Below are 24119 nucleotides of genomic sequence, written 5' to 3'. Positions count from 1 at the left end.
CCAGCACAGCCAAAGGTAAATGAATAAAATTACTTTTTTAAAAATGAGATAGTGAGCCACAGTGCACAGGGCTTCTAGTGGGGCCCAACTCCGGCCCAAAAAAGGCAAGCCACAAACACAGCTCTCCTCACACTCCTTCCCCTTTCCCCCAGCCTGGGGGTAAAAAAAAAAGAAACCCAGCTTCGCCAGTGCCAGTCCCCATCCTAGGACCTGCACTCCTTCTGTCACACTCACAGGGGCCCCGTCTGTTCTGGGACACGAGGGTTAACAGGAGAGGTGGGGCTGGAGACAGCCCACTCCATCTTCCCCGGCGGGGTTCCGGCCGGGCTGGCACACCTCCGTGTCCCCACCCCCGTGCCCGCAGCCCCCTACGCCTCTCCACTGGCAGCCTGAGCCCCGGCAGCTGTGGCCGACTCTGCCATCTGGATGGGTGAGGAAGGGCAGGGTCTGAACTAAAAGCCAGCTCCCCCAAATTACATTAAAAATAGAAATGCTGCCTGGGAGTGCCTCCCGGTGCCTGCAGCAGAAGGGCTCCCTGCCAGCGCTGCCATTCCTGATCGCATCAGCCGGGCAGAGCCCACAGACAATGGCGGGGCGGGCGTCCTTCTCCCGCACTGCCTCCTCCCCTTCCAGGGCTCAACTTGCAACTTGTCTTCCTACAGATCACACCACACTCAGCAGAGAGCACCCCCCTCCCACAGGCCAATCTATTTCACAAACTAAAATATAAGATGGGTAACAAAGTACAGTGGTTGTAATAAATATTGAAGGGCTGAGCCCTGAATCAGAAAGGATGAGCTGCAGACAATGTCTGTTTCCTTCTTGATGTACCTTTCTGCTAGAGACTCAACCAGCCCTGAGGCAGAGAAAAGGGGGCACCTTGGGCAAGTACCCACACAGAGGCCCTTTGAGCAAAGTTTTACTTGCTCCATAGAACTTTCTGCCCCAGAAAGGGAGTCAAAGGAACCAGACAAGGCAATCAGGCACATCGGCACTCTTCAGAATGAGGAGACACATGCCTGTTCTAAGCCTCTGGCCTAAGACTGCCTAGGACACCCCTTCCCTAACCTAAACTCAGCTCTGGGGTTCTGTTTCTGTTCACAATTCAGTCTTCACTTGAGTAAATCACAGGGACTTCCCTGGTGGTCCACTCTTTTTAAAAGCCTCCCAAGGAAATCTGTTTTCTTTTTCCTTGTGGCTCAGCTGGTAAAGAATCCACCTGGGTTCGATCCCAGGGTTGGGAAGATCCCCTGGAGAAGGGAAAGGCCACCCACTCCAGTATTCTGGCCTAGAGAATTCCACGGACTGTGTAGTCCATGGGGTCACAAAGAGTTGGACATGACTGAGTTGGACATGACCGAGTGACTTTCACTTTCTTTCACTTAAGGATTCTAATATTGGCCAGATTTTAGAATCAGAGCAATGGAAAAACACCTTGCCTGGCCAACTCAGTAACCTTCCCACTTAACCTGCTGCCAAAGGTACCTCACCAATCACCTGCTCCAAACCCTTCCTGACGAACACCACCTGGCCTTGTCTGTGCCTTTACAGACCTCCAGTGCTGCAAATGGTGGGCAGGCAGTGAGGGGGAGAGATCCAGTGCCCAGCAGGGAACCAGTGGCTAAGCAGTGGCCCAGGAAGGCTTATCAGCCAGAGCTGAGATGTCAGGCTCCAATCAACCAGACTCACAACTCTACCCCAACTCAGGACTGGCTTCACTAAGGGCTCCCAGGCTTGATTCACATTAAATACCTTGTTTGTTTCACCCAAACCAAATGCCCCCTCAAACCTGCAGAGACCACATGTCAGAACCTCTCTCTTCTCAATAATCCCACAGAGGAGGCGAAAGTGATGTTGGCATTTATGTTTTACAGATTTTTTTTAAGGATGGCCATTCCAGCCAGTCTGAAGTGATACCTCATTGTAGTTTTGATTTGCATTTCTCTAATAATTAATGATACCGAGTACCTTTTCATGTATTTGTTGAACATCTGTCTGTCTTCTTTGAAGAAATGTCTGTTTAGGTCTTTTGCCCATTTTTTGATTGGGTTGTTTGATTTTTTGGTTATTGAGCTACATGAGCTGTTTTGTATATTTTAGAGATTAATCCCTTGTCAGTTTTGTTCGCAAATATTTGCTAGCGTTTCACCATGATATTGGTGCTTGTTTTGACAAAAAAAAAATTTTTAGTCATGTTAAATAAATGGCTTCCTTAATGTTATTATTTTTAGAAATCAATATTAAATTTTTATCAAATACCTTTTGATCTCAAAGTGATCAGAAGGTTTTATCCTCTGATTCACAGATATCATGAAATATATTTAGAAGATTCATAATATTAAACCATCCTTCAATACTAAAAGAAAAAATTAAAAAATGACCTTGGCTTCAAGCTCCTTGCGGACAGGACCTGTGTCTGAGTCATCTTTCTCCCCTACTCTGCGTTCAATGACACCCATGACTGCCCAGAGCTTACATCTGGCAGGGGAGACAGAAAACCAGAAAACAAATAACAGAAGCACTAAGGGAAGCAGAGGGAAGGATCGATTCATCCTGCATGGAGGAGGTGACGTCAGAGGTGTGCCTCCAAGACCAAGAAAGAGCTCTCGGGGCATAAGGGGAGGCAGCTGGCAGGCAGGGTGGTGAAGCGGTGGATGGTGTGGCCCCGGGGAATGGTGAGTGGTGGGCACAGCCAGGGCATGGCAAGTGGGCTGAGGACATGACTGCAGAGGTTGAATGGGCCAGGTTAGGAAGTGCCCTGAAGTCCACAAGCTGCACAGTGCTTTTTTGCACAGGCTCAAATGGTCAGCCCTCAGGTGCTAAATAAATAGATGAAGAGACAAAAATGGGGGGGGGGGCAGGGAATGCCCTTAATTCACGGCAGCAACAGAGCATGAATGCCCCATTGCAGGCACAGTCAGGGCCTTGCCTTGATGAATCAGAAGGGAGAGAACTCCCAGAAATGCACCCTGGGATGGGCAAGCCTCAGCTCTTAATTATCCCCCAAAATGAGGCCCCAGCCCAGCCCCAGAGAGACTCACCTCCCAGTGGGCTCCGTCCAGGACAGAGGAGTGCACGTCCACATTCAGCAGGCGCTCTGAGATCTGGCTACGGAAACCGAAGTCCTGGAGATGGTGGAGACAGGAAGGTCAGCTCTCCCCCCATCACGGTCAGTGCCCACCAGAGATCAGGGCCTCTCCTCCACCCCTACCTTCCCGAAAGACGCCTACTACGTGCCAGACACTGTGCCAAGCATTCCAACACCAGTCACTAACCTCATCTTTAAAATAACACTGGGCTTCCCCGGTGGCTCAGACAGTAAAGAATCTGCCTACAATGCAGGAGACCCGGGTTTGATCCCTGGGTCAGGAAGATCCCCTGGAGCAGAAAATGACAACCCATTCCAGCATTCTTGCCTGGAGAATCTTATGGACAGAGGAGCCTGGCGGGGCTACAGCCCATGGAGTCACAAAGAGGAGGACACGACAGAGTGACTGACACTTTCGCTTTCCTTCAAAATAACTCTGCGACTGGATGGAAAGGTATGTGGTAAAGCAACTACGGTATATTGCTCACTGAAGACTCTAGGGGGTAAGAATGTAGGTATTCGCTATAAAATTCTCTTAATTTTTCCATACGGTTGAAATTTTTCATAATCATATTACAGGGGAAGAAAGTAACCCAATGAGACTGTCCTCTTATTTTTATCTCACAGAGTAGGAAGCAGTTTGAGAGCCCATGTAACTTGCCCAAGGTCATGCATCTGTTAAGCAGCAGGGCTGGGGGTCAGATGTGTCCTGGGCCGACTCCAAAGCCCAAGCTCTTTGCCTGACATGTGCTGCAAAGCATGTCACTTTCCAGCTGTCTCTCCCTCCTGGCGCCTGACAGGAGGCCTAAGTGCCCAGAAGATCCATGGGCAGGTAGGAAACAGGGCTTGCCAGGCCCCTCACAGCGGGTTCTTTCCCCTTCCCATACAGGTGCCCCTCTGGACAATGGGGATGGATCAGCACCACTTTCTCCACTCGCTTCTCTTTGGGATGGGCAGCAAGGGCCCATGCAGGTGCCAGCTCCCCGCTGCCCTCTGGCTGCTGCAGAGCCAGGACCCCTCCCCCTCCGAACCCAGGAGGCCCTCTGGGCTAGGTGATGGATTGCTACCCGACAGCACGCTAACAGGGACAGTCCTGTCATCAGCCCTGATGAATGGCGGGACGCCCAGCCAAGGTCTGGTCCTGCTGGCCGTGGCTTCCTCCTCCACCCACTCCCGTAAAGAAGAAAAATGCTGACGGACACACTTCTCCACAGGGCGACTCCCCGAGAAGGGCCAGGGCCCTTGCTTCAGAGAGCTCTGTGGCACGGTGACTCTTCGTGATGGTTTCCGCCAACGGTGACTTTGCCTCCCCTTCCTAGCTTGTGGGTTTTCTTTGTGGATGACATTTTCCTTTCAGCGTGAGTTCTACTCCACTCAATGCAGCTGCCATCTGGCTCCTTAAGCCCATGGCTCAGCGAGGGGCTTGAGCGCACACAGCCTCCTAATTCCTCTGCACCCCCTCGCATCACTACTGCTCATCCCTGACCCTCTCCCACTAATCCCTTCCCTTTGATCTGCCTCCTCCAAACAGATGGAGCATGATTTCTGGAAGAAACTCTCTGCCAAAAAGCACCCCAGACTACTCCCCTTAGATACAAACCTGGCAAGTGAAGCCAGGATTTGGGAGGCTCAGTGGAAGGTGGAAGGGCTGGAACAAAGACACCGTGGATAATGGCATTCCAGAGGAGTCTTCACTTTGGAAATGACCACACTTCAACACACTTCTTGGTCAGAGCCTGAGGACTGGTCCTTCCTTGCCACAGTTCAGTGATCCCATAAACACATATACACACAGTCTCCAATCTCCTACACTCATACAATGCTCTTGTTAAGAGCCCAGAGGCCATGATCTCATATGATCTCACAGGCAGTTCATGCAGCAGTAGCAGTAGTAGTAATAACAACTATGCTTGTTTAATATTCATATGCTAATAATGTATATATGCTTTACCCCACCTTCTTCTCACAACAAACCTAAAAAGTAGGTAGTGTTATCCTTGGTAGGGCGAGCTGAGAAAATGGAGTTAGACAAGACCAAAGTTTGAGTCCTTACTTCCCCACTTACAAGCTGTGAGATGCTCAGCAAATTATTTAACCACAGTAACTCGCATATCCATGTTCTTTATCACTACTCTGCTGCCCACCGCCCCACCCCCCAACTCCCATCTCAGACTCAGACTCACCAAGCCAAGGAAGGACCTGGGGTCAGAAGCAGCGGAGTCTGAGAGCTGTAGTTGCTTCCTGGGTTCACTGATCTCCGACTCCTGGGAAGACAGACACAGAGAAGTCCCCAGAGCAGAAGACAGAGGGTCGTTACCAGCCTCCACAGCGCCCACACAGGCCTGAACCCAAACCGAAATCCACGTCCTCTGGAAAACCTGAAAGAGGCCTGTGGACCTTCCCATTCCCAGCCCCCAGCCCATTCAGGCTGGGCAGCCCAGTAGGGGCAACACTCTACACGTGGAGGGACAGCCAAGTGAAGCAGAGTGGGAGGTGGTTAGAAAGTCAGCGGTGGAGAAGTCTGATGCTCTCCTAGAAAAACATGACGAGAGCATCTTTTCCAGAAAGCAGTGAAAAGCTCTTTAATGAATTCCCTCACCATCCCCCTGGAGGAGGAGCAGGACTGAGGGTTGGAAAATGAAGACACCAAATGCTCTCGCCCCTGGCTCCTATGTCTGTCCATCTGGGTCACTGGCCTCATCTTGGCAAGCAAGACTTCCTGTAACCTGACTGACCAGTGCTGGGGCAGGACACGCCCAAATGTGCCCCGCCTCCCACCTCCCTCAATGCCTCCTCTCTTTATAGGGACATAAGATGCAACCAGGAATAACTCAAAACTGATGTCAAGAAGTAGGAGAGGGAGGTGGGAAACGGCGAGAGGAAGTTAAGTGGGAGCCCAGAAGAGCATGAATATCCCAGGAGGGTGCCTGTGGAAAAGCAAATGTCTGCTCTGAATTTCTAGTGCCAGCAGGTATGGAGTTTCATTCAGGATTTTACTGCCTGCTGGGTCTGGGCATATTTGTCACAATTAAGGGTTCTGGCTGATGTTGACAGCCCATTGCAGGGTCTGCAAATGAAGCTTCTGACTCAGTAATAAAGATGAAAAGAGAGAAATGTGCTCTGGGCTCAAGAGAGCAGAGAGGGCTGGAGCCAGCAACTGCCGGCGGGACCGAGTGACTTACTTCACTTGCCTCTGATCTGCTCTCTTTCGGGACAGAGGCCTCCTCCTTTGGCTCCTCTGCTGCCTCTTCCTTCCTGGAACCCTCCTCTCCTGCGTCCACCAGGTTCTCTGGTGCCTCTTTTTTAGTGGTATTGGCAGGCTGATCACCTCCGGGGTCCACCACACTTCCAGACGTCCCAGGATCCTTCTCATTCTTTCCTTTTTCTGGGAGCCAACTTGCCTCTCTTTGCTGTTGCTCTTTGCCGTCAGCACTGCTCAGGCTGCTGTCTGCACCTTGGCTGAAGGGCTTGCCAGAAGTAAGGGGGCCGGCAGCATCGGAATCAAGAGAAACGTCCTTCTCCTCTGGCTGGCTTGCTCTTGGAGACTCCTAAGGAGCAGCCAACAGTGTCAGAAGGGAAGATGTCAGGAGTTAACACAAGGAGTTTGGAGACTTGATAAAACAGAACTGCCATTGTTCCCTGAGGCCTGCAGTTCTGAAACCAGTGGTTATCCCATACCTCAAAAGCTTTTAAAAACAGAGTCCTGGCTCCAGCCCAGATCCACTGACTCTGAACTTCCATGTGAACGTGGATACACCCAACCTGACGCCCCTCCACTGAAGGGCTTGGAATCCAGGGCGCTGGAAAGTGCCTGACTCTGTGACAACCCATCACATCCTCAAGTAATAAATCTGTCTCATTCTAGTCCCACTGGCCAAACCACAAGATTGCAGGCTCAGAAGTCAATACTTGTTTCTGATAATGATAACAGAGAACCGCATGAGAGAAAAGTCCAGAGCTTGTGTTTTTCATTTCTAAAAGCTAGCAGGGAAGAAATATCGAGAGGGTGCCCCTTCTCCATAGCAATGAGGGTAGCTCTCTCCCTAAAGCACCACCCCCCCACCTGCCACCAGGAGGCTACACAAGCAGCCTGGGAGCCAGGCTCCTCTGCTGGAGGACTCTCAAGTGAGTCCTCTGGGCAAGAGGTGCCAGATGGGGTGAGGTGTGTAGCAGACTGACGGGGGGAAACGCCCATAAGAGGACACGGGAGGTGGGGAGAGGCCTGGCAACACAGGTCTGAGATCTGTGGCGGGAGAGAGGGAAGGAGGGGGCCGGAGGAGAGCCTCGGGCCACAGCCCAGGTCTGAGAGGGTCTCCAGCCCTGTGGAGAGTCCCACAGTCATCAGGCAGAATGGCCCTGCTCTGGGGCCTGCTGCACCACCACTGACGCCTTCAACAAGCCAAGACTTGGCATGAGCCGGGGCAGATCAAAGGTGCAGGAGCTGCAGGCCGTCAATCCACCAAGGTCCCCTCTGCAGGGTCTCTTCAAAGGAGATGGGAGCAGCACCCCTCTACAGCTGCCCACCCTGCTTCTCACTCACAAAGCCCATGGGAAAGACCTAGAGACGAGACCTAGGAAAATGTTTAGGGCTGCCACAAGAAGAAAAGGAACCCCCACCCTTGGAAACACAGCCAGCGATCTCTCCTGGGCTCAGGCAGAGAAGACCACCTCCCAGAAAACATCTGGCCTGACACTTGGGCCGTCAGTGAGAACAGCTTATGGGCAGGGACTTTTGAGACCTCTTAACCCCTGACTCTGGAGACTCCAACAAGAAGTCCGATAACCAAAGTACAGAGGGCCAAGGAGAAGCCCCAAATTCAGCATTCACCCATGCCGTCTGTTAAAGCATCCACTGAACTCAGAGCTGTGACCACCCACTGTGGGTCTGGCAGCCGACCAACCAGCCCACCCAAACTTTCCAAGGATGGTTAAGAGAGGGAAGCAACAGAGCGCCTTCAGAGCCCAGCTTCGGGAGACAGAACACCCAGGTTTCAAATCTTGGCTCCATGCTTCCAGGGACCTCGTGCAAACTAAATTTTCTGTGCCTCAGTTTCTTCCCCTAAAATGAGGGGGTATCCTAAGGCCTATCTCATGGGATTGTTGGGAAGATTAAATGAGTTAATGCTCATCAAATGAGTAAAGAGCAGAGAACTGTACCTGGACACTGCAAGCGCTCTGTAAATGCTAACTCATTTTTTCGTGTGCTTATTTGGCTGTACCAGTCTTACTGTGGCAGGCAGGATCTTGGATCTTCATTGCAGCATGCAAGATCTTTTTCAATTTTTTTAAATTGCAGCATGTGAACTCTTAGTTGTGGCAAGTAGGATCTTAGTTCCCTGACCAGGGATCAAACCCAGGCCCCGTGCGTTGGGAGCACATGCAGTCTTAGGCACTAGACCACCAGGGAGCTCTTGAAACCTCATGTTTTATTATGAGACCCACACGTTCATTCACTGAGCCCCTTCTCAACCCTGCCATGGGGACCCAAATATGAAGACCTATCCTGCCCTCAAGGAATTCACCTGGTCTGGAGAAAAGTGAAACATCCCTGGTGGCCCTGGCTATGAGCCTTGACTGCCGGGAGCAGAGGGCACGGGACACGGTGCTGCTGCTGTCATCAGCCCCCAGCCTGCACCCAGGGAGGGAAGCGGAGGCTGAACAGAGAAGGGGTGGGCTTCCCTCATGCCCTGGCTGCACCAAAGCACGGTGCCCTCCAGTGCTGCCCGCCCTCCCGACACCCCAACTGCAGCATGGAGGAAGTCCACACAGTCGGCTCCTCCCTCCTCTTTGAGAGGCATCTGCAGGGCAAGGCCAGGCCTCCTCACCTCGGTGTCCCCACAGCGGCCAGCTCTCAGCAGTGGCCAGCATGCGGTGACTGGTCGGGGGCTCACGGAGGATGTGGGTAAAAAAGGTGTGGCACGTGTATATAACAGACTCTCTATTACTCAGCCACAAAAGGAATGAAACCGCGCCATATGCAGAGACGTGGATGGACCCAGAGACTGTTACACAGAGTGAAGTCAGTCAGAAAGAGAAAAACAAATAGTGTATATTAATGCATTTATGTATAATCTAGAAAAAGGGTATAGGTAGTCTTCTTTGCAAAGCAGAAAGAGAGACAGACACAGAGGACAAACGTATGGATACCAAGCAGGGAGTGGGGGTTGGGACTGACATATATACTCTATTGATACTACGTAAACAGCAGGCAGCTAATGAGGACCCACTGCACAGCACAGGGAACAGGGGCGTGCTGCACAGCACAGCTCAGTGCTCCGCGGTGGCCTGAACGGGAGGCAAATCCAAGGGAGGGAGTCCATGTAAACACAGAGCTGATTCACTCTGCCATACGGCGGAAACAAACACAACACTGTAAAGCAACTATAATCCAACAAAAATTAATGAAAAATCTTATGGAGGAGAAGAATGTGGGGGTGTCTTGGGGGGAGTGAAAGGTGTCTGGCCCAGCGAGCAGGACCAATCCTCCCTGGCCATGCTCATCTCCTGATGAAAGATGGGCAATAGACCTCTGATTGGAGGACAGAGAGGGTATCGGACCACAAGTTCACGTCTCCTCGCACGGCTCACAGCCCTTCTCACCCAGCCCTGCCTGCTCCTCTGAGGTCATCTGAAGCCACACACATCCTGCCTGCAAACAAACATCACGCTATTTCCCTGCTCTGCCATGCGTATCCTTAACATACACACAGAATCTACCCTGACAAGCTCCCACTGGTCCTGACAGCATCACCTCTTCCAGGAAGCCTTCCTGAATTCAGCCTGCCCCACCCTTTTGCACAACCGCTACTGTACTATAATGGGTGACTTCCTTGCCTGTGACCCCCACCACATCAGCTCCCTAATATCCTCAGTGCCTTCTGGCACATACAAATTGCTCAGTCAGTGTTTGGGACGCAAGTTTTAAAAATGATTAAGTGCGTCAACACAGAGAGAGGAATTCCTACTCTGTAAAGTGGTACCCGCTTTACAAAGCTATACAGAGATCAGATTGTATTTGTCACGGTGGTTATGAGATGGAAAATAGCTAAACAAAAGTCAACTACGGATATTCACAATGATGGAAAAACAAGTACGCTATCAAAAACCAGAGGACACCAGATCCACGTGGAGACTCCCATTCTTACACATGAGAGAATACGGCCAGACGGCAAGAATGTCAGGCCCAGGCTACGCCACTCTCAAGCCTTCAAAAGAAGAGCGGTTCATGACAGAGCTGAACCTATTCTGTCTATCTAGATAGTAAAATATTAAAACATGGCTAACATTAAAATAAATGAACTTGCATTCCCCGTGCCCATGTCAACTAACTGCAGTGACAGGGCTGGCGGAGGGACACCTTGTGGGGGAAGATGGTAGAGGCATCTGTTGTGGATTATCCACAAATGGATGAACGGGAGCTGAGTGTCTGGAAAACCCAGCCACCTCCATGCTCTTCTCCACCCCTGCTCCTCACCCCACCTCGGCGCCCACGGCCTGAGGCCCCGCCCAGGACGCACGCCCAGGCCCCTGCACATGGCCCCCTGCACCAGCGTCCTATGGGTGAGAACAGGGACACACCCCCAGCGTGGCCCTACTCCCAGTTCAACCATGCTCCCGCTCCTTCTGTCTCCTCCTGTCACAGCCCCTGGTCCTTGAGTGTCTCAAGGCACATTCCTGCTGTTTATTCCAAAAAGATCTTGCCATCTGCATAAAGGGGGGTGGGGGAGGGTGCAGGAGAGTGCCTGTAAGAATCGGCTCATGAATATTGAACATACCCCTCCAAAAGCTCTGAGGTCTCCCACACCGCAGTCCCCCTCCTGCAGCCCAGAACACAAAGGCAGGGGCCCTACAATCTACACGGGGGCTCAAGGGTGGGGAATGAGGGAGCTGAACACCACGTCCTTCACTGATCCCGTGCTGGGGAGACCCCCACCAAGCCAAACGTCAGTCTGGTTTCTTTCCCACATCTCATTCCCACCCAGTCCGTGTCAGCTCTTTGCACTGCTCCCCGGTGGTGTGGTTAGCGCTTTCCAGTCACACTGACATCATCCTGTTATTTCTAAGCGCAGCTCCCTCCCTCCCCTTTGATCTGCTGATGGGCTTTTCACCAGCTCCACAAGGCCACCTGCTGCCTGCTCGCCTACCCTTCAGCCTCCCCTCTTTCACTCCCTTCCATTCTTAGCGTCTGTTCCAGGAACCCAGCGCTTTCGATTCTGTAATAGACTAGAAATGGGTTTAAGCTGAAGGCAGGAGAGGAGGGGGATGGAGAGAGAGAGGCATTCTTGCCACCCTACTGCCCTCTCATGGAACCATGAGCGAAGTGACTGTTCACAGCGAGACAGGGCGGAACAAACTATAGGACAAGCTCTCCATCTCGGGCAGCCTGAGACGCCTGAGAGCTGGAGTAGGCAGGCGGCTCAGAGGACCCCAGTCTACACTACTGCTGTTCAGCCGCCAAGTTGTGTCCGCCTCTCTGCAACCCCATGGAGCGTAGCCTGCCCGGCTCCTCTGTCCATGGGATTCTCCAGGTAAGAATACTGGAGTGGGTTGCCATTTCATTCTCAAGGGGATCTTCCTGACCCAGGGATCAAACCTGGGTCTCCTGCACTGCAGGCAGATTCTTTACCGTCTGAGCCCTACCAATAAACTGGGACAAAAGCCATTTTAAAGGGTATGGCAATCAGAGACAGCTTTGTCTGTCCTGAAACTCCCATTCATCCCCACCACGAACTTTCCCCACCACGCAAAGCCCCAATTCCTGCCTGAGGCTAGAACACAGGATTCCAACACTCCATGTGGCAAAAAGAACGAAATCTGCTGGGACACTAGAGACAGAGGTGGGGAGTGTATGTAACAAACTCCCACTCCAGACATTTTCCCCCCATCACACTGAGTTGCCTATTTATATTAAAGAGGTTATAAAAAAAAAAAAATGCGCTTAAAAACTCCCACTCCTTCAAAGAAGCACATGAAGATCAGAAGGGAAGCGTCTGAAAATCCAGGACATGTCAAAGAAGAAAATCCCTTTTTTTGTTGACATTTATATTATAAAGTAAAAATTAACTCTTCCAAGTCATAGTACATTATCATTGGTCCATATGGGGATTTTCAATCCACCAGCTGAAGCAGGGACCAAGTATGCACTCTAGCCAGAACCTGGGAAAACCCGGGGAAGAAAGAAGCACAGTGAGACCTGCCAGCATATCCTCCGGTCCCAGCGTGGCTCACTCACTCACCTATTCATCCTCTCAAGAGAAAGTGAAAGTCACTCAGTTGTGTCTGACTCTTCGCGACCCCATGGACTTAGCTACAAGGCTCCTCTGTCCATGGAATTCTCCAAGACAGAATACTGGAGTGGGTAGCCGTTTCCTTCTTCAGGGGATCTTCCTAACCCAGGGATCAAACCCAAGTCTCCTGCATTGCAGGCGGATTCCTTACCATCTGAGCCACAAGGGAAGCCCAAGAATACTGGAGTGGGTAGCCTATCCCTTCTCCAGTGGATCTTCCCAACCCCGGAATCGAACTGGGGTCTCCTGCATTGCAGTGGATTCTTCACCAGCTCAGCTACCGGAGAAGCCCTTCATCCTCTCAACTGCTCAGCAAAATACACCCATGTATTTCCTAAGTGCACAACAAGCCAGGTGAAGGACACACAGGCATGAATAGGCCAGAATCTTTACTCTCGATTTGCTCGGTCTCAGGGAGACTGCCCTTTCTCCAAAAGCCAGTGAGTCCTCCTGACACTGTATTCCTATTCATGGTCATCCTTCCAGGCTCAGAACCTGACCTACTGTTTCCAACAGCATCGTAACATCTTAATGGCAAATGAGAACAAAAAAAGTTATCATTTCAAAAGCATCAAAGAGACAGAAGGCTATGGATTTAATGCCAACAGACCATGCCCCACTTGAAAGGAAGAGTTTCAAAGTACACCCAAATTAGGTTGATGACACTCAGAAAAAAGTGTCACACGTGGCAAAAAGCGTCATAGTCACAATCAAAGCATACATGACTGAGCAGAGCCCAAAACGGAGACAGTTTCTGAGGCAACAGAGACAGCTCGGGGACTCCCCAGCTGGTCCAATGGTTAAGAATCCGCCTTCCAACGCAAGGGACGTGGGTTCGAACCCTGGTTGGGGAACTACATGTTGTGGGGCAACTATAAGCCTGCATGCCACAACTAGAGAAACCCCTGCACCCTGCAACGACGACCCAGCACAGCCAAAAGTAACCTTAAAAAATAAAGCCCAACAGCCTAAGTATAAAATGGGACCCACCTAATGGCTAGAGTGGGGTCAGCTGAAAAAGCCCACCTACATCTCAGGACATGAATTTAAGCAACCTCCGGAAGATGGTGAAGGACAGCGAAGCCTGAGATGCTGCAGTCCATGGGGGCAAAGAGTCGAGCACAACTGAGCGCCTGAACAATACCTCAGGGGTCAGCGAGCATCCTCAACCTCAGTCAGCCTGAGACCTTCCCCTGGCTCTCGAGGAGAGCTGATGACCACAAAGCAAAAATCAGAAACAGTAAGGGCGTGAAAAGGGATGATAAGGATATAATACTAAAAGATAATAACGAAACAGTGAAATCCATGATACACACACTGTTGTTTCATTGGTCAGTTTTATGACCATTCTAATAAATGTGAGTGATCTCTTCATTTGAAAGTGTTTAAAGTCTAAGAGAATTTTCTACTTTATGGAAAGCTTAACTGACCTGGCAATCTATATTTCAATGTTTGGGGAAATCTGAGTTGCTGACTTCATGATGTATTGGTTGTTTGAATACTTTGAACTGAACTGAACTGAAGGGTGCCCAGTTGCTCAGTCACGTCCAACTCTGCAACTCCATGAATCACAGCACGCCAGGCCTCCCCGTCCATCACCAACTCGTGGAGTTCACTCAGATTCATGTCCATCAAGTGGGTGATGCCATCCAGCCACCTTATCCTCTGTCGCCCCCTTCTCCTCCTGCCCCCAGTCCCTCCCAGCATCAGGGTCTTTTCCAATGAGTCAACTCTTCACATCAGGTGGCCAAAGTATTAGAGTTTCAGCTTTTGCATCAGTCCTTCCAATGAACACCCAGGACTGATCTCCTTTAGGATGGACTGGCTGGATCTCCCCGCAGTCCAAGGGACTCTTAAAGAGTCTTCTCAAACATCACAGTTCAAAACCATCAATTCTTCGGCACTCAGCTTTCTTTACAGTCCGATTCTCACATCCATATGTGACTGCTGGAAAAACCATAGCCTTGACTAGACGGACCTTTAGAGAAAGCTTAATTGTCAAAAAATTACTAAATTAGACAGTAGGCCAAGAACAAATAGTAGGCAATGTGCCTTTTTCAGTAGAAAACTGCTTGGAGGCTTTAGCTATTACAATGACATGATGAGTTTTAGGTTTTGTCTGTTCGTTTTAAAGAACATTCTGGTGGGAGTGGAGGCCAGATCGGGGAAAGAGATGAGAAGCAACACAGCTGCTGGGGGCACAGTCTGGAAGCTCTTCCCATCCACAGTCTGTGGTTCCCAGGCCTTGCGTCTTTGTCCAAGCTGTTCACTTGCCTAAAACATCCCTTCCACTCCCACGTCTAAAACTTAACTATTTCTCTTCAAGATCCAGGTCAAATGTCTCTTCCAAGTTCTCCCTGATTTCTCGGCAGGTAATTTCTCTCCCCTCTAAGGACTTCCCTGGCGGCCTGGTGGCTAAGCCTCTGCTCTCCCAGTGCAGGGGCCCCCGTTCAATCTCTGATCAGGGAACTAGATTCCACACGCCTCAACTAAAAGATTCCCTGTGCCACAACCAAGACCTGGTGCAACCAAATAAATAAATAAATTCTGAACAGCATAGCTGTGCTAGAGCTCTTTACACACCCTCCCCTGCTTGAAAACTTCCTAAATATTCATTTATTCAGCACATACTGAGGGCACACCAGAGTACCCAGCAACCTTCCTCTCTGACCGCACACTCCTGGAGGCCACCCTGGACCACACCTTACCAGTGTTCGGGTCGCTCACAGAGTCCAGCACACAGCTGCCCCACAGCCAGCACTCAGTGGACATTAAGAATCCGGATGGTGGGACTTCCCTGGCAGTCCAGTGGCTAAGACTCTGCACTCCCAATTGAGGGAGCCCGGGTTTGATCCCTGGTTGGGAACTACATCCCACATGCTGAAACTAAAGAGCCTGCATACCACAATGAAGTCTGAAGATCCTGAGTGCTACAACCAAGATCCAACACAGCCAAATAAAAAAATTTTTTTAATTAAAAAAAAAGAATGAATCCAGATGGCATTACACTTCCATTCACACCCTCCGATGGCTCCCAACGCCTGTGTAATTCAGTCCCAGCTTCTCACCTGGCACTCAGGCCTTCCATGACCCAGCCCAACCCACCTCCACAGCCCCACCTCCCAATCCTCCGCCACATGCGCCTGAGCTCCAGGTGAAAGAATGGCCCTCATCCTCCCCTCCTGCCTCTGCCCATTCAGTGCCCTGCAGCAGGCTCTCCTCACTGCTCGCCTCTGTGCACCCAGCCATGCTACCGTTCTTCCTGGCTCACCTCAGGTGTCAGATTCTCACTAAAGCCTTTCCAAACAGACGGGACACCCCCAAATTCTGCCCCCCAACAGCACTGCGGTTTACTCCCCAGATGGACTCCCTGCATTCTACTCTTGTGTTCTGGGTCTTTTATGAGACTATAAACTCTTCGAGGGTGGGAATCACAGCTAACTGAGGCTTGTACGGCTGAGAGTGAAGTGCCTCACGTAGAAAGAGCTGATAAATGGCGGTTCTTTGATAAATGAGTAAATGGATGAATTCCTTTCCCCGCTTGTACTTCCCCCAACCCCAGGAACCCCATCTGGACAGGACCGGGACTAAAGAGTTCTCTTTCCAAATATGTCTCCCTGGGAAGAAAGGCTTAGGAAGGAAGAGGGTAGCCTGCCAGGCTGAGATGTCTGTCTGCAGGTGCTTCAGGCTCTTACCTCATACTCAAAGTCACCCCCCAGCGCCCCGATATCGAGGTGCAGGTTCCTAAGAAGCTCACTTGAGCTGCGGACACTCTGAAAATGAAAAGGATCACAAGGAAACTGGTCAGCCCCGGGTGCAGGACCAGAAGCTTCTCACAGGTCCAAGAGCTTCACTTCCTGTGTCAGACCCAGCAGGGATACAGGCTGGACAAATAATGAAGCTGTGGGCTGGAAAACCGCTTTCACTGATTTTCAAAGTAGCACAGAGGTTAAACCAGAAGGTTAAAACAGCTCAAGCACCCACCAACAGATGAACGGCTGAATGGAATGTGGTAATTTCATACAACGAAATACTATCCAGTCACACATGCTACAAAACACTAGGCTATATGAAGGAAGACAGACACACAAGAGGACAAAGACAGTATGATTCCAAGTATAAGAAATATCTAGAGCAGGCAAATCCACAGAGACAGGGAGCAGATCAGGGACTGCGGGGTACAGAGCGTCTCTGGGATTATGAACAAGTTTTGGAGACAGATGGTGATGAAGACTCTATAACACTGTGAGGGTAGTTAAGGCCACTGAACTGTACACTTAAAAGTGGTTAAAATGGTAACTTTCACAGTGTATATATTTGACCACAATTTTTAAAAAAAAATTTGTTTTTTTAACGGCCCAGAGGATTTTCAGGCCAAGAAAAGGATTCACTCTTACCTGGTTGTCACTCTCTGCCTCATCCTCCTCGTTGGTCTCCTCCCCTAAAGCCAACAGGCTGAGAGCGTTCTTGTCCTCATGGATGGAGCCCAGGAGACCTTTTGCATAAGCAGAAGGCTTGAGACCCTGTGACGGCTCCAAAAAGAAGGAAGGTCAGGGCACTTAGTGGGAAGACCCTCAGCATGCTTTCACGTCTGTCAAGATGGTGCCTAGAGCGAGGCCACCATGTCTGAGAAGCTGACCCAGCAGCTCCAGCTCACACTGGTCCCTCCCTGTCCAACTCCTACTGCCCTGGCCGCAGGGACTGGGAAATGAGCCCTGAGTCTCTCTGACCATCCTCCACGGCGCACCCATGTTCAGCATCACCCAGGTGTGACTCACCTTCTTCTACACCATATGAGTGTTGAGGACTCAGCCTGTGCCCTCTATTTCTCAATGGGCCACAGCTCCTAGCAAGGAACATGGAGGCCCCATGGTAACCAACTACACTGTACACAGAAAAAAAGCATTTACCAGCAAGAGTTCTCCGAGCTGACTGGACTCCACCGAGCTCCCCAGGCTCACACTCTGAGGTCCACGAAGAGCAGAGGCTGGGGCATCCACCAGGCCCCTTAACGGGGCCAGGCCCCCAAGAGGAACATGGACGGGGGCTAACGAGGAGCCCAGGGCCTGGGCAACAGAAAACATCCTGTTAGAAACCCAAGCAACCACAGGGCTCTAAGTGTGGAGATGGATGTAAAAATAAAACATCTAAATCCTGCCCGCTCAAATTTAAACCACCTCCATTCAGAGGCTGCTAATGAAACACAACATCCCGAAGTCAGCATTGTGCCAACCACGTGAGAATCACGGGCTGGTTTCCAGATTCTCGTAACTCTGCTGCTATCTCCCAGCAAGCAGCTCTTCCACGTCTGGAGAAGCTGCCCAGGGCCCTACTCTCCCTTCTGAAGCCACAGAGGAAGCTGGGAGGGGGTGGGGAGCAAAGACAAAAGCCTCATCTCCCAGCATGAGAAGACTCAATACATAAAGCTGAAAACTGACGAATCAAGAAAAAGCAGCCTAAGCATGTTATTTACAAATATGGAAGCGGACACCAGAATAAAGGCATTGCCGTGGTGGAGGTGGGAGGGGTACCCACACCGGAGAACTGCTATATTTTGTTTTGCACCTTTTGGCTTGTCTTGGCATTGTTTAATATGGGCATGTATTACTTTGATTAAAATAAATATTCACTCTGAAAAACACTCATGAGGGTAATTCCCTGGCGGTCCCGTGGTTAGGGCCCCATGCTTCTACTGCAGGGGGCATGGGTTCAGTTCCTGCTCAGGAAACTAAGGTCCCACATGCCACACTGCATGGCCAAAAAAAAGGAAAAAAAAACATGTGAGAAACAGAAGAACTCTCTTTCTGCTCCCCACTGAGGAGCAAAGAGGCTGGAGAGAGATCAGCCAGAGGACTACAGCACCCGCTCCTCTATCCTATTCTCGGGATGGCAGGCGTCACGCCGGTGAGGACTGGGGAGAGACACCAGAGGATGGCAGAATTTGTGAGACTTGGGCCACTCACAGAATCCTGGATTCTCGGTTTACTCATCTGCAAGTCACAGATGATATGTGCATGCTACTTAAGGTCTGCTGAGAACTTCTAATGAGATACTGAATGTAACAAGCATGTGTGCACGGCCCGGGCTACCCCAGCACACGTGTGCGAGGTCCAGGTTTCCCCAGAGCATGTGTGCGCGGCCTGGGCTACCCCAGTGCACGTGTGTGAGTTCCAGGTTCCCCCAGAGCATGTGTGCATGGCCCGGGCTACCCCAGTGCACATGTGTGAGTTCCAGGTTCCCCCAGAGCATGTGTGCGCGCCCCGGGCTACCCCAGTGCATGTGTGTGAGGTCCAGGTTCCCCCAGAGCATGTGTGCGCGGCCTGGGCTACCCCAGCGCATGTGTGTGGCCTGGGCTACCCCAGTGCTATGGAATTGCTATCATGACAGATTAGTATTACAATGGTCTGGGCTTAGAAACAGACAGGAGAGCATTTTGGTTACGGTTTACAATGAGCTCCTCAAAATCCATTTCTTAAACTTAAAATGTGTATAAAACAAAAATTCCATTCCTCTCTAATCCCACAGTGACTGAAAAGAGAAAGAGGAACCTGAGAGGGTCAAGATGAGAGGTTCAGGTGGCCTATCTTCTTACCTGTGGCTGGGCCTGAGGCCAGACCATTGGGTAGGTCCGAAACACAACCTGTTTGTGCCCGGGAAGGGCATTAGACTCCCAGCTAAAAGGCGACATGAGACGGCCCACTGCCACCCCCACCCCCGAAATCTTTGTATTGGGTTGGCTAAAAGTTCGTTTGGGGTTTTCTGTATCATTTTATGGAAAAAGCCCAACTTTTTGGCCAACCCAAAGAGATTCCCAGTCATCTAGCCCGTTGCAGGGTATCTTCTCAAGGCAGAAAAGGAGCTGAAAATAATAAAACTGGCCAACATTGCCTGAGCCCTGGGCTCCTGGGTAAAAGCACCTGTCTCATTCCACTCTCAAAACCATCTGAGGCCCCAGTCCCCACAAGAGCAAATGGAGATTGGTAAGGTCAAGGCCTCTGCCTGCCCCAAATCGCGAGGCCAGCAACCACAGGAGTCGATATAAAAAGCAGGGCAGTGTCTCAGCCAGTATCTCACACTGCCTCCTGGCTGTGGCGGAAAAGGAGCCCAGGAGAGCTGCTCTGCGGTGCACTGTGCGGAAACCTGACTGGCTCCTCCCAGCCGCCCAGCCCACCCAGCAGATCAGTGAGCAAAATTCTTCCCACATCATATTTATGGAAAATTACAGACTCCTGACATGGCTAATTTGCTAACGTGCTGGGGGCCTGAGGGAGGGGGACATGCCCGCTGAGGGCTTTGTTCTCCCAGGCCTTTACCACATCAGCAGTTAGTAGGGAAATTATACATCCCCGGCTCCTAGCTGATCAGCTTCTATAGATGGCCATTAACTTTGGCTAAGAGCTGTGCGTGGTGTTGTCCTTCAGAGCGGATAAACTTGTCACCATTGGGCTAATTAAAACTTTGCAGGATAATCTGCAGCTTATCTGATGTTTATAGGGCTACAGGGGTTATTAGAGCTAATGGAGAACCCAGGCATGCCAGCAATTAGGAACTGAGGTAACAACTGAGTAAAGCCACAGCTGGGCAATAGCAAAAGAAGCCAGGGAAATGCAGATAAACCCCATGGTCCGTGATCCTATTTGACTTCTGAATGAAGAAGGTGGTGACTCTTTAAAGGGACAAAGGGCCCCGAATGACAGGGCAAGCCCACTCTTTGGTAGATCCCACTAGGGGAGGAAGTGGTCTGTGCAAATCTGACACAGGCTATTCACATGGTTCTGGAAACCCTGGGAAGGAAGGAGCAGCAGCAGCCACTGAGCAGAAGAGAGTCCTGGCTTCAGCCTCACCTCTCAGGGGGCGCTAGTGGTAAAGAACCTGCATGTCAGTGCAGGAGACGTGAGAAGCTCAAGTTCGATTCCTGGGTCAGGAGTAGGGAATGGCAACCCACTCCAGTATTCTTGCTGGGAAAATTCCACGGACAGAGGAGTCTGGTGGGCTACAGCCCAGGGGATCACCAAGAATCGGACACAACTGAGCAAGTGAGCACATCATAGGACAGTATTAACTCTCTGTGCTAAGTCACTTCACATCTGAGTCTCTGTGACCCTAGGCACTGTAACTCACTAATTCTGTGTGATTCCGAGAAGGGACTAAGTTCAGAGGCTGGGGGCAGGGTGTCTACTGGGGAGGACCTCTCTATACTGTCAGCTGATGGGGAAGGCGTCCCAAATCCTGGAACAGTACCTACATCTTGCATGAATGCCACAATCTGTGCCACCTTACTCACCCTCAAAACAGACCATCTTCAGAGCATGTAAAGCACCCGTGAATTACGGTCAGATCAAGGGACGTGAAGTCCAGACACCCTCCGCCCCCATCTTGTAGGTGATGGGGTAGAAGAAACAGGAAATGCATGTCATCCCACAAGATGGCCATCCGGGTGGCTAAGGGCTCCCTGGTCACCGAGGAAGGACAGGCACCAGGAAAGCTGACCTGATGGCTGGGTTAAGACTGTCAGCACAGCCTGCTCCCTCCCTGCCGAGTTCAGTGGGCCTGAAGGCCGTGGTGCTCTCTGAGAAGCCTACCTGGTCGAGGAGCTGCATCTTGCCTGGCTCTGCCGCAAGCCCTCTGCTGGAACTCAGCTCGACCAGCCCCTGCCTGAGGGGGCTGCTGCCTGGCAGGAGACGAGAGGCCTCCTGCACGGCCAGGGCAACGTCCACTTCTGGAGGATGCTCCCGCGGCTCCGGCCCCCCAGGCAGAAGCCCGGAGTCCATGGCTCTGACAGCCTCGTGCTCACCCTCACTAGACAGCCTGGAAGACTCGGTGGCCAGGCAGCAGATCACGCTGGCCAGGTCTTGGCCTGGCATCTCCTGCGCGCTCTCGGGCAGCCCCAGGCCCTCTAGCCGCCGGGAGATCTTGACCATCTGCAGGATGTGCTGGTAGAACCTCTGGTCCTCAGAGTAGTCTTCGCTCTCTGAGCACTCCTCAGCGGAGCTCTGCATGGGGAGCAGCTGGGGCGCCAGGAAGGCGCTGGGGTGCCGCTCTGTGGGCCCAGGGCCTGACTCACCCACGCCCCACTCAGATCCCCGCGGGATCTGCAGGTCCCACGGGAAGTTGGTCACCTCCCCCAGGACCTCCGAGCCAAGGCGAGAGGCCAGGCTGCTGCTGCTGCTGCTGCTGCTGCTCCCCAAGTCGGGCTCACAGCCACTCGGCCTCCTGTCCTCTTGAGGGGGCTCTGGAGAGCCTGGGGGTGGGCTCTCCTCAACGGCAGGAGGCGCCCCAGGAGCACTCCCTGCAGGGGCGCTTTGGACCAGTTCTGAGGCTAGGGTATCAGGGGGTACTAGGAACAGCCCCTGGGGTGGACCTCCAGCTGAGGCCCCTGGAGCCTCAGGGTCATCAGGCTCGGTTTCCTTGCCGCTCCTGGAGGTGTCCTCGTGGACAAGCTTGGACACCTGCCCCATCCACAGTCCTGGGGGCTCTCTTCTCCTGCCTCTGCCCACGCTCCCTGCTTCCCCAGAAACGCCCTGCCAGCTCTGGTCTTCAGCTGGGCTGCTGTCTAACAAGAACGTGCTCTTCCCAGCGAGCAGCATGGGGTCAGAAGAACAAGGGGACAGCGAGGGGGCCTCCTCGGGGGACGGTGAGGGAGCGGGGCTCTGGCCCTTGTCCCCCCCAGGGCCAGTGGAGCTCCGCTTGGCCGCACTGTGCCTGTGCGCCCCCCTTCTCAGCTGCGGGCCCTTGAGGGCCTCTGACAGCTTCGCGTGGACAGCGGCCTGCGTCCTGCTCTCTAGCGCATCCTGCCTGCTCTGGAAGGGCCCGGTGTTGTCAGGGCCCTGCGTGACAGGTTTCAGCTGTCTGCTCCTCATCTCCAGCTCTTCTGTTTCAGGGTCTGAAAACCCCAGGTAGATTTTCTCTGTCAGCGGCTGGGGTTTCTCCAGACCCTGCTGGTCATCTAATTCTGTCCTGCAGTGGGCTGGGGCCCTGCCTAAGATTTTCTCCACATCGGCAAAGATCTGGTGGGTTCGGGAAGCTTGGCCTTTGAAGAGTGGCTGCAGCTTGCTGGGCAGGGAGCCTGTGAGAGGCCTGGGGTTGTCACCCAGCACACATGGGCTCTTCCCTTTCTTAAGGGAGCCCTCAGTTCTAGCCTGTGTCTCTCGGTCTAGGTCCAGATCAGCCAGCCCAGGTGCTGGGAGAGGGGACGGGCCACGGAGAAAGGAGGAAGAAGGCAGAAGGCCCTGCTCAGGCTGTGTTTCCTAGATGGGTATATAAAGAGGCAGAGAAAACGAAGACGAAGCACTGCTGACTTCCACTGGCTACCACAGCTGCTGGCAAACCCTTAGCAGAAACCCACCCTCCATTCACAGTAAAAACACAAACCAAAGAGGGAAGAAAAGCTAAACACTCCCTTGGGCTTTGTTGTTTTCTGGGCTCTAGTTTCCTTATCTACAAAGAAGAGACTTGACGAGATCCACGGCTCAGGAACCTTGCTCCGCATGGCACCTTGGGGGCACCACAGTGGGTATGTGGTGGAGAAGGAGCATCGCCCAGACCCCCACTCCCAGGTTCAACCAGAGCAGCTCCACTTCTTTAGACACTGGCCCTCCATAGAGGAACTGATGTGAAGATGGCGTCACTACCAACAAAAAGTCTGAAAATCTCCAACTAGGTTATCCTGGAGGTACCATCAAGCTCTCAATTCTGTCACTGGTTAATTTCATAAAAATCTACCACTCTTATCAAGGACTATCAGAAATAATCTAAGATGGGAAGGAAGAGGGGAAACATGAGCAGCGAGCTGAGCCTTGAACACTCAGACTAGGTCTTCTACCAAATGAGCTGGTGCTGCTCAAGAGAGGTCCACACAGTCAGGGAATCTTAGGGTAGGAAAAAAAAACCCTAGGGACTTCCCTAATGGTCCAGTGGTTAAGAAGCCACCTGCCAGTGCAGGGACATGGGTTCAATCCCTAGTCCAGGAAGATCCCACATGGCACAGAGCAACTCAGCCTATGTGTCACCAACTACTGAGCCTGCACATCACAACTGGAGAAGCCACCACAAAGAGAAGATTATACACTGTGACGGAGGGGAGCCTCCAAGAACGCCCACATTCAGCAATGAAGACCTAGTACAGCCATAAAGAAAGAGAGAAAAATTCCTAAAAGATCAACCACAGTCTTCAAATGCTCACACTAAACTCCACCCAGCTCTCCTCCAGGGAGCCCAAACTACCTGAGCCCAGACCACCTCGTCAGGTCTGCCCCAAAAAAACTCAGGTTTCAGGCACCTGTCCTGAGCCCTAAGATCCAGACTGGCAGCCCAGGCCTGTCCACTTGCCCTAAGCTCTTGAACCACAGGAGGAATCCTTTGTAACAGGGAGCTCCAGGAACTCAGTCAAATACCCAGAACTAGGTCTATTACCCAACTCTCCAGCACAGAACCCTCACTTCATTCCCTCTCTCACCTGCAGTCATGTCAGAGACTACCCAGATGCCGACTGTCATCTAAAATAAGCCCCGACAGGAACTCTCCAATGGTCCAGTGGTTAAGACCACTTGCACACTTTCAGTGCAAGGGGAGCGGGTTCCATCCCTGGTCAGGGAACTAAGATCCCACAAGCCTTGCAACCAAAAAAAAAAAAAAAAAAGAAAAGAAACTAAAATAGTATGAGATTAGTGAAAAGCCCATTATCCATCTTTTACCTTGCAAATACTTGCCATTAGAAAAGTCAACCTCTTTGGAAATGACACGTC

The 24119-nt window shown here is 51.7% G+C and overlaps 1 protein-coding gene across 1 annotated transcript in view; it reads right to left on the bottom strand.

Annotated features, from left to right (window-relative positions):
- CEP164 (centrosomal protein 164) overlaps positions 1-24119 on the bottom strand; it is a 69844-nt gene that overhangs the window by 22554 nt on the left and 23171 nt on the right. Inside the window, 6 exon segments of the mRNA XM_068988281.1 lie at positions 3042-3125; positions 5272-5352; positions 6271-6636; positions 16071-16148; positions 16773-16907; positions 17286-17441. Coding sequence (XP_068844382.1) covers positions 3042-3125; positions 5272-5352; positions 6271-6636; positions 16071-16148; positions 16773-16907; positions 17286-17441 — 900 coding nt within the window.

This window comes from Capricornis sumatraensis, chromosome 16 (genome assembly GCF_032405125.1).
Source record: "Capricornis sumatraensis isolate serow.1 chromosome 16, serow.2, whole genome shotgun sequence".
Lineage (NCBI taxonomy): Eukaryota > Metazoa > Chordata > Mammalia > Artiodactyla > Bovidae > Capricornis > Capricornis sumatraensis.
Note: the sequence above shows the minus strand (reverse complement) of the source record. Positions and strands in the feature narration are given on the sequence as shown.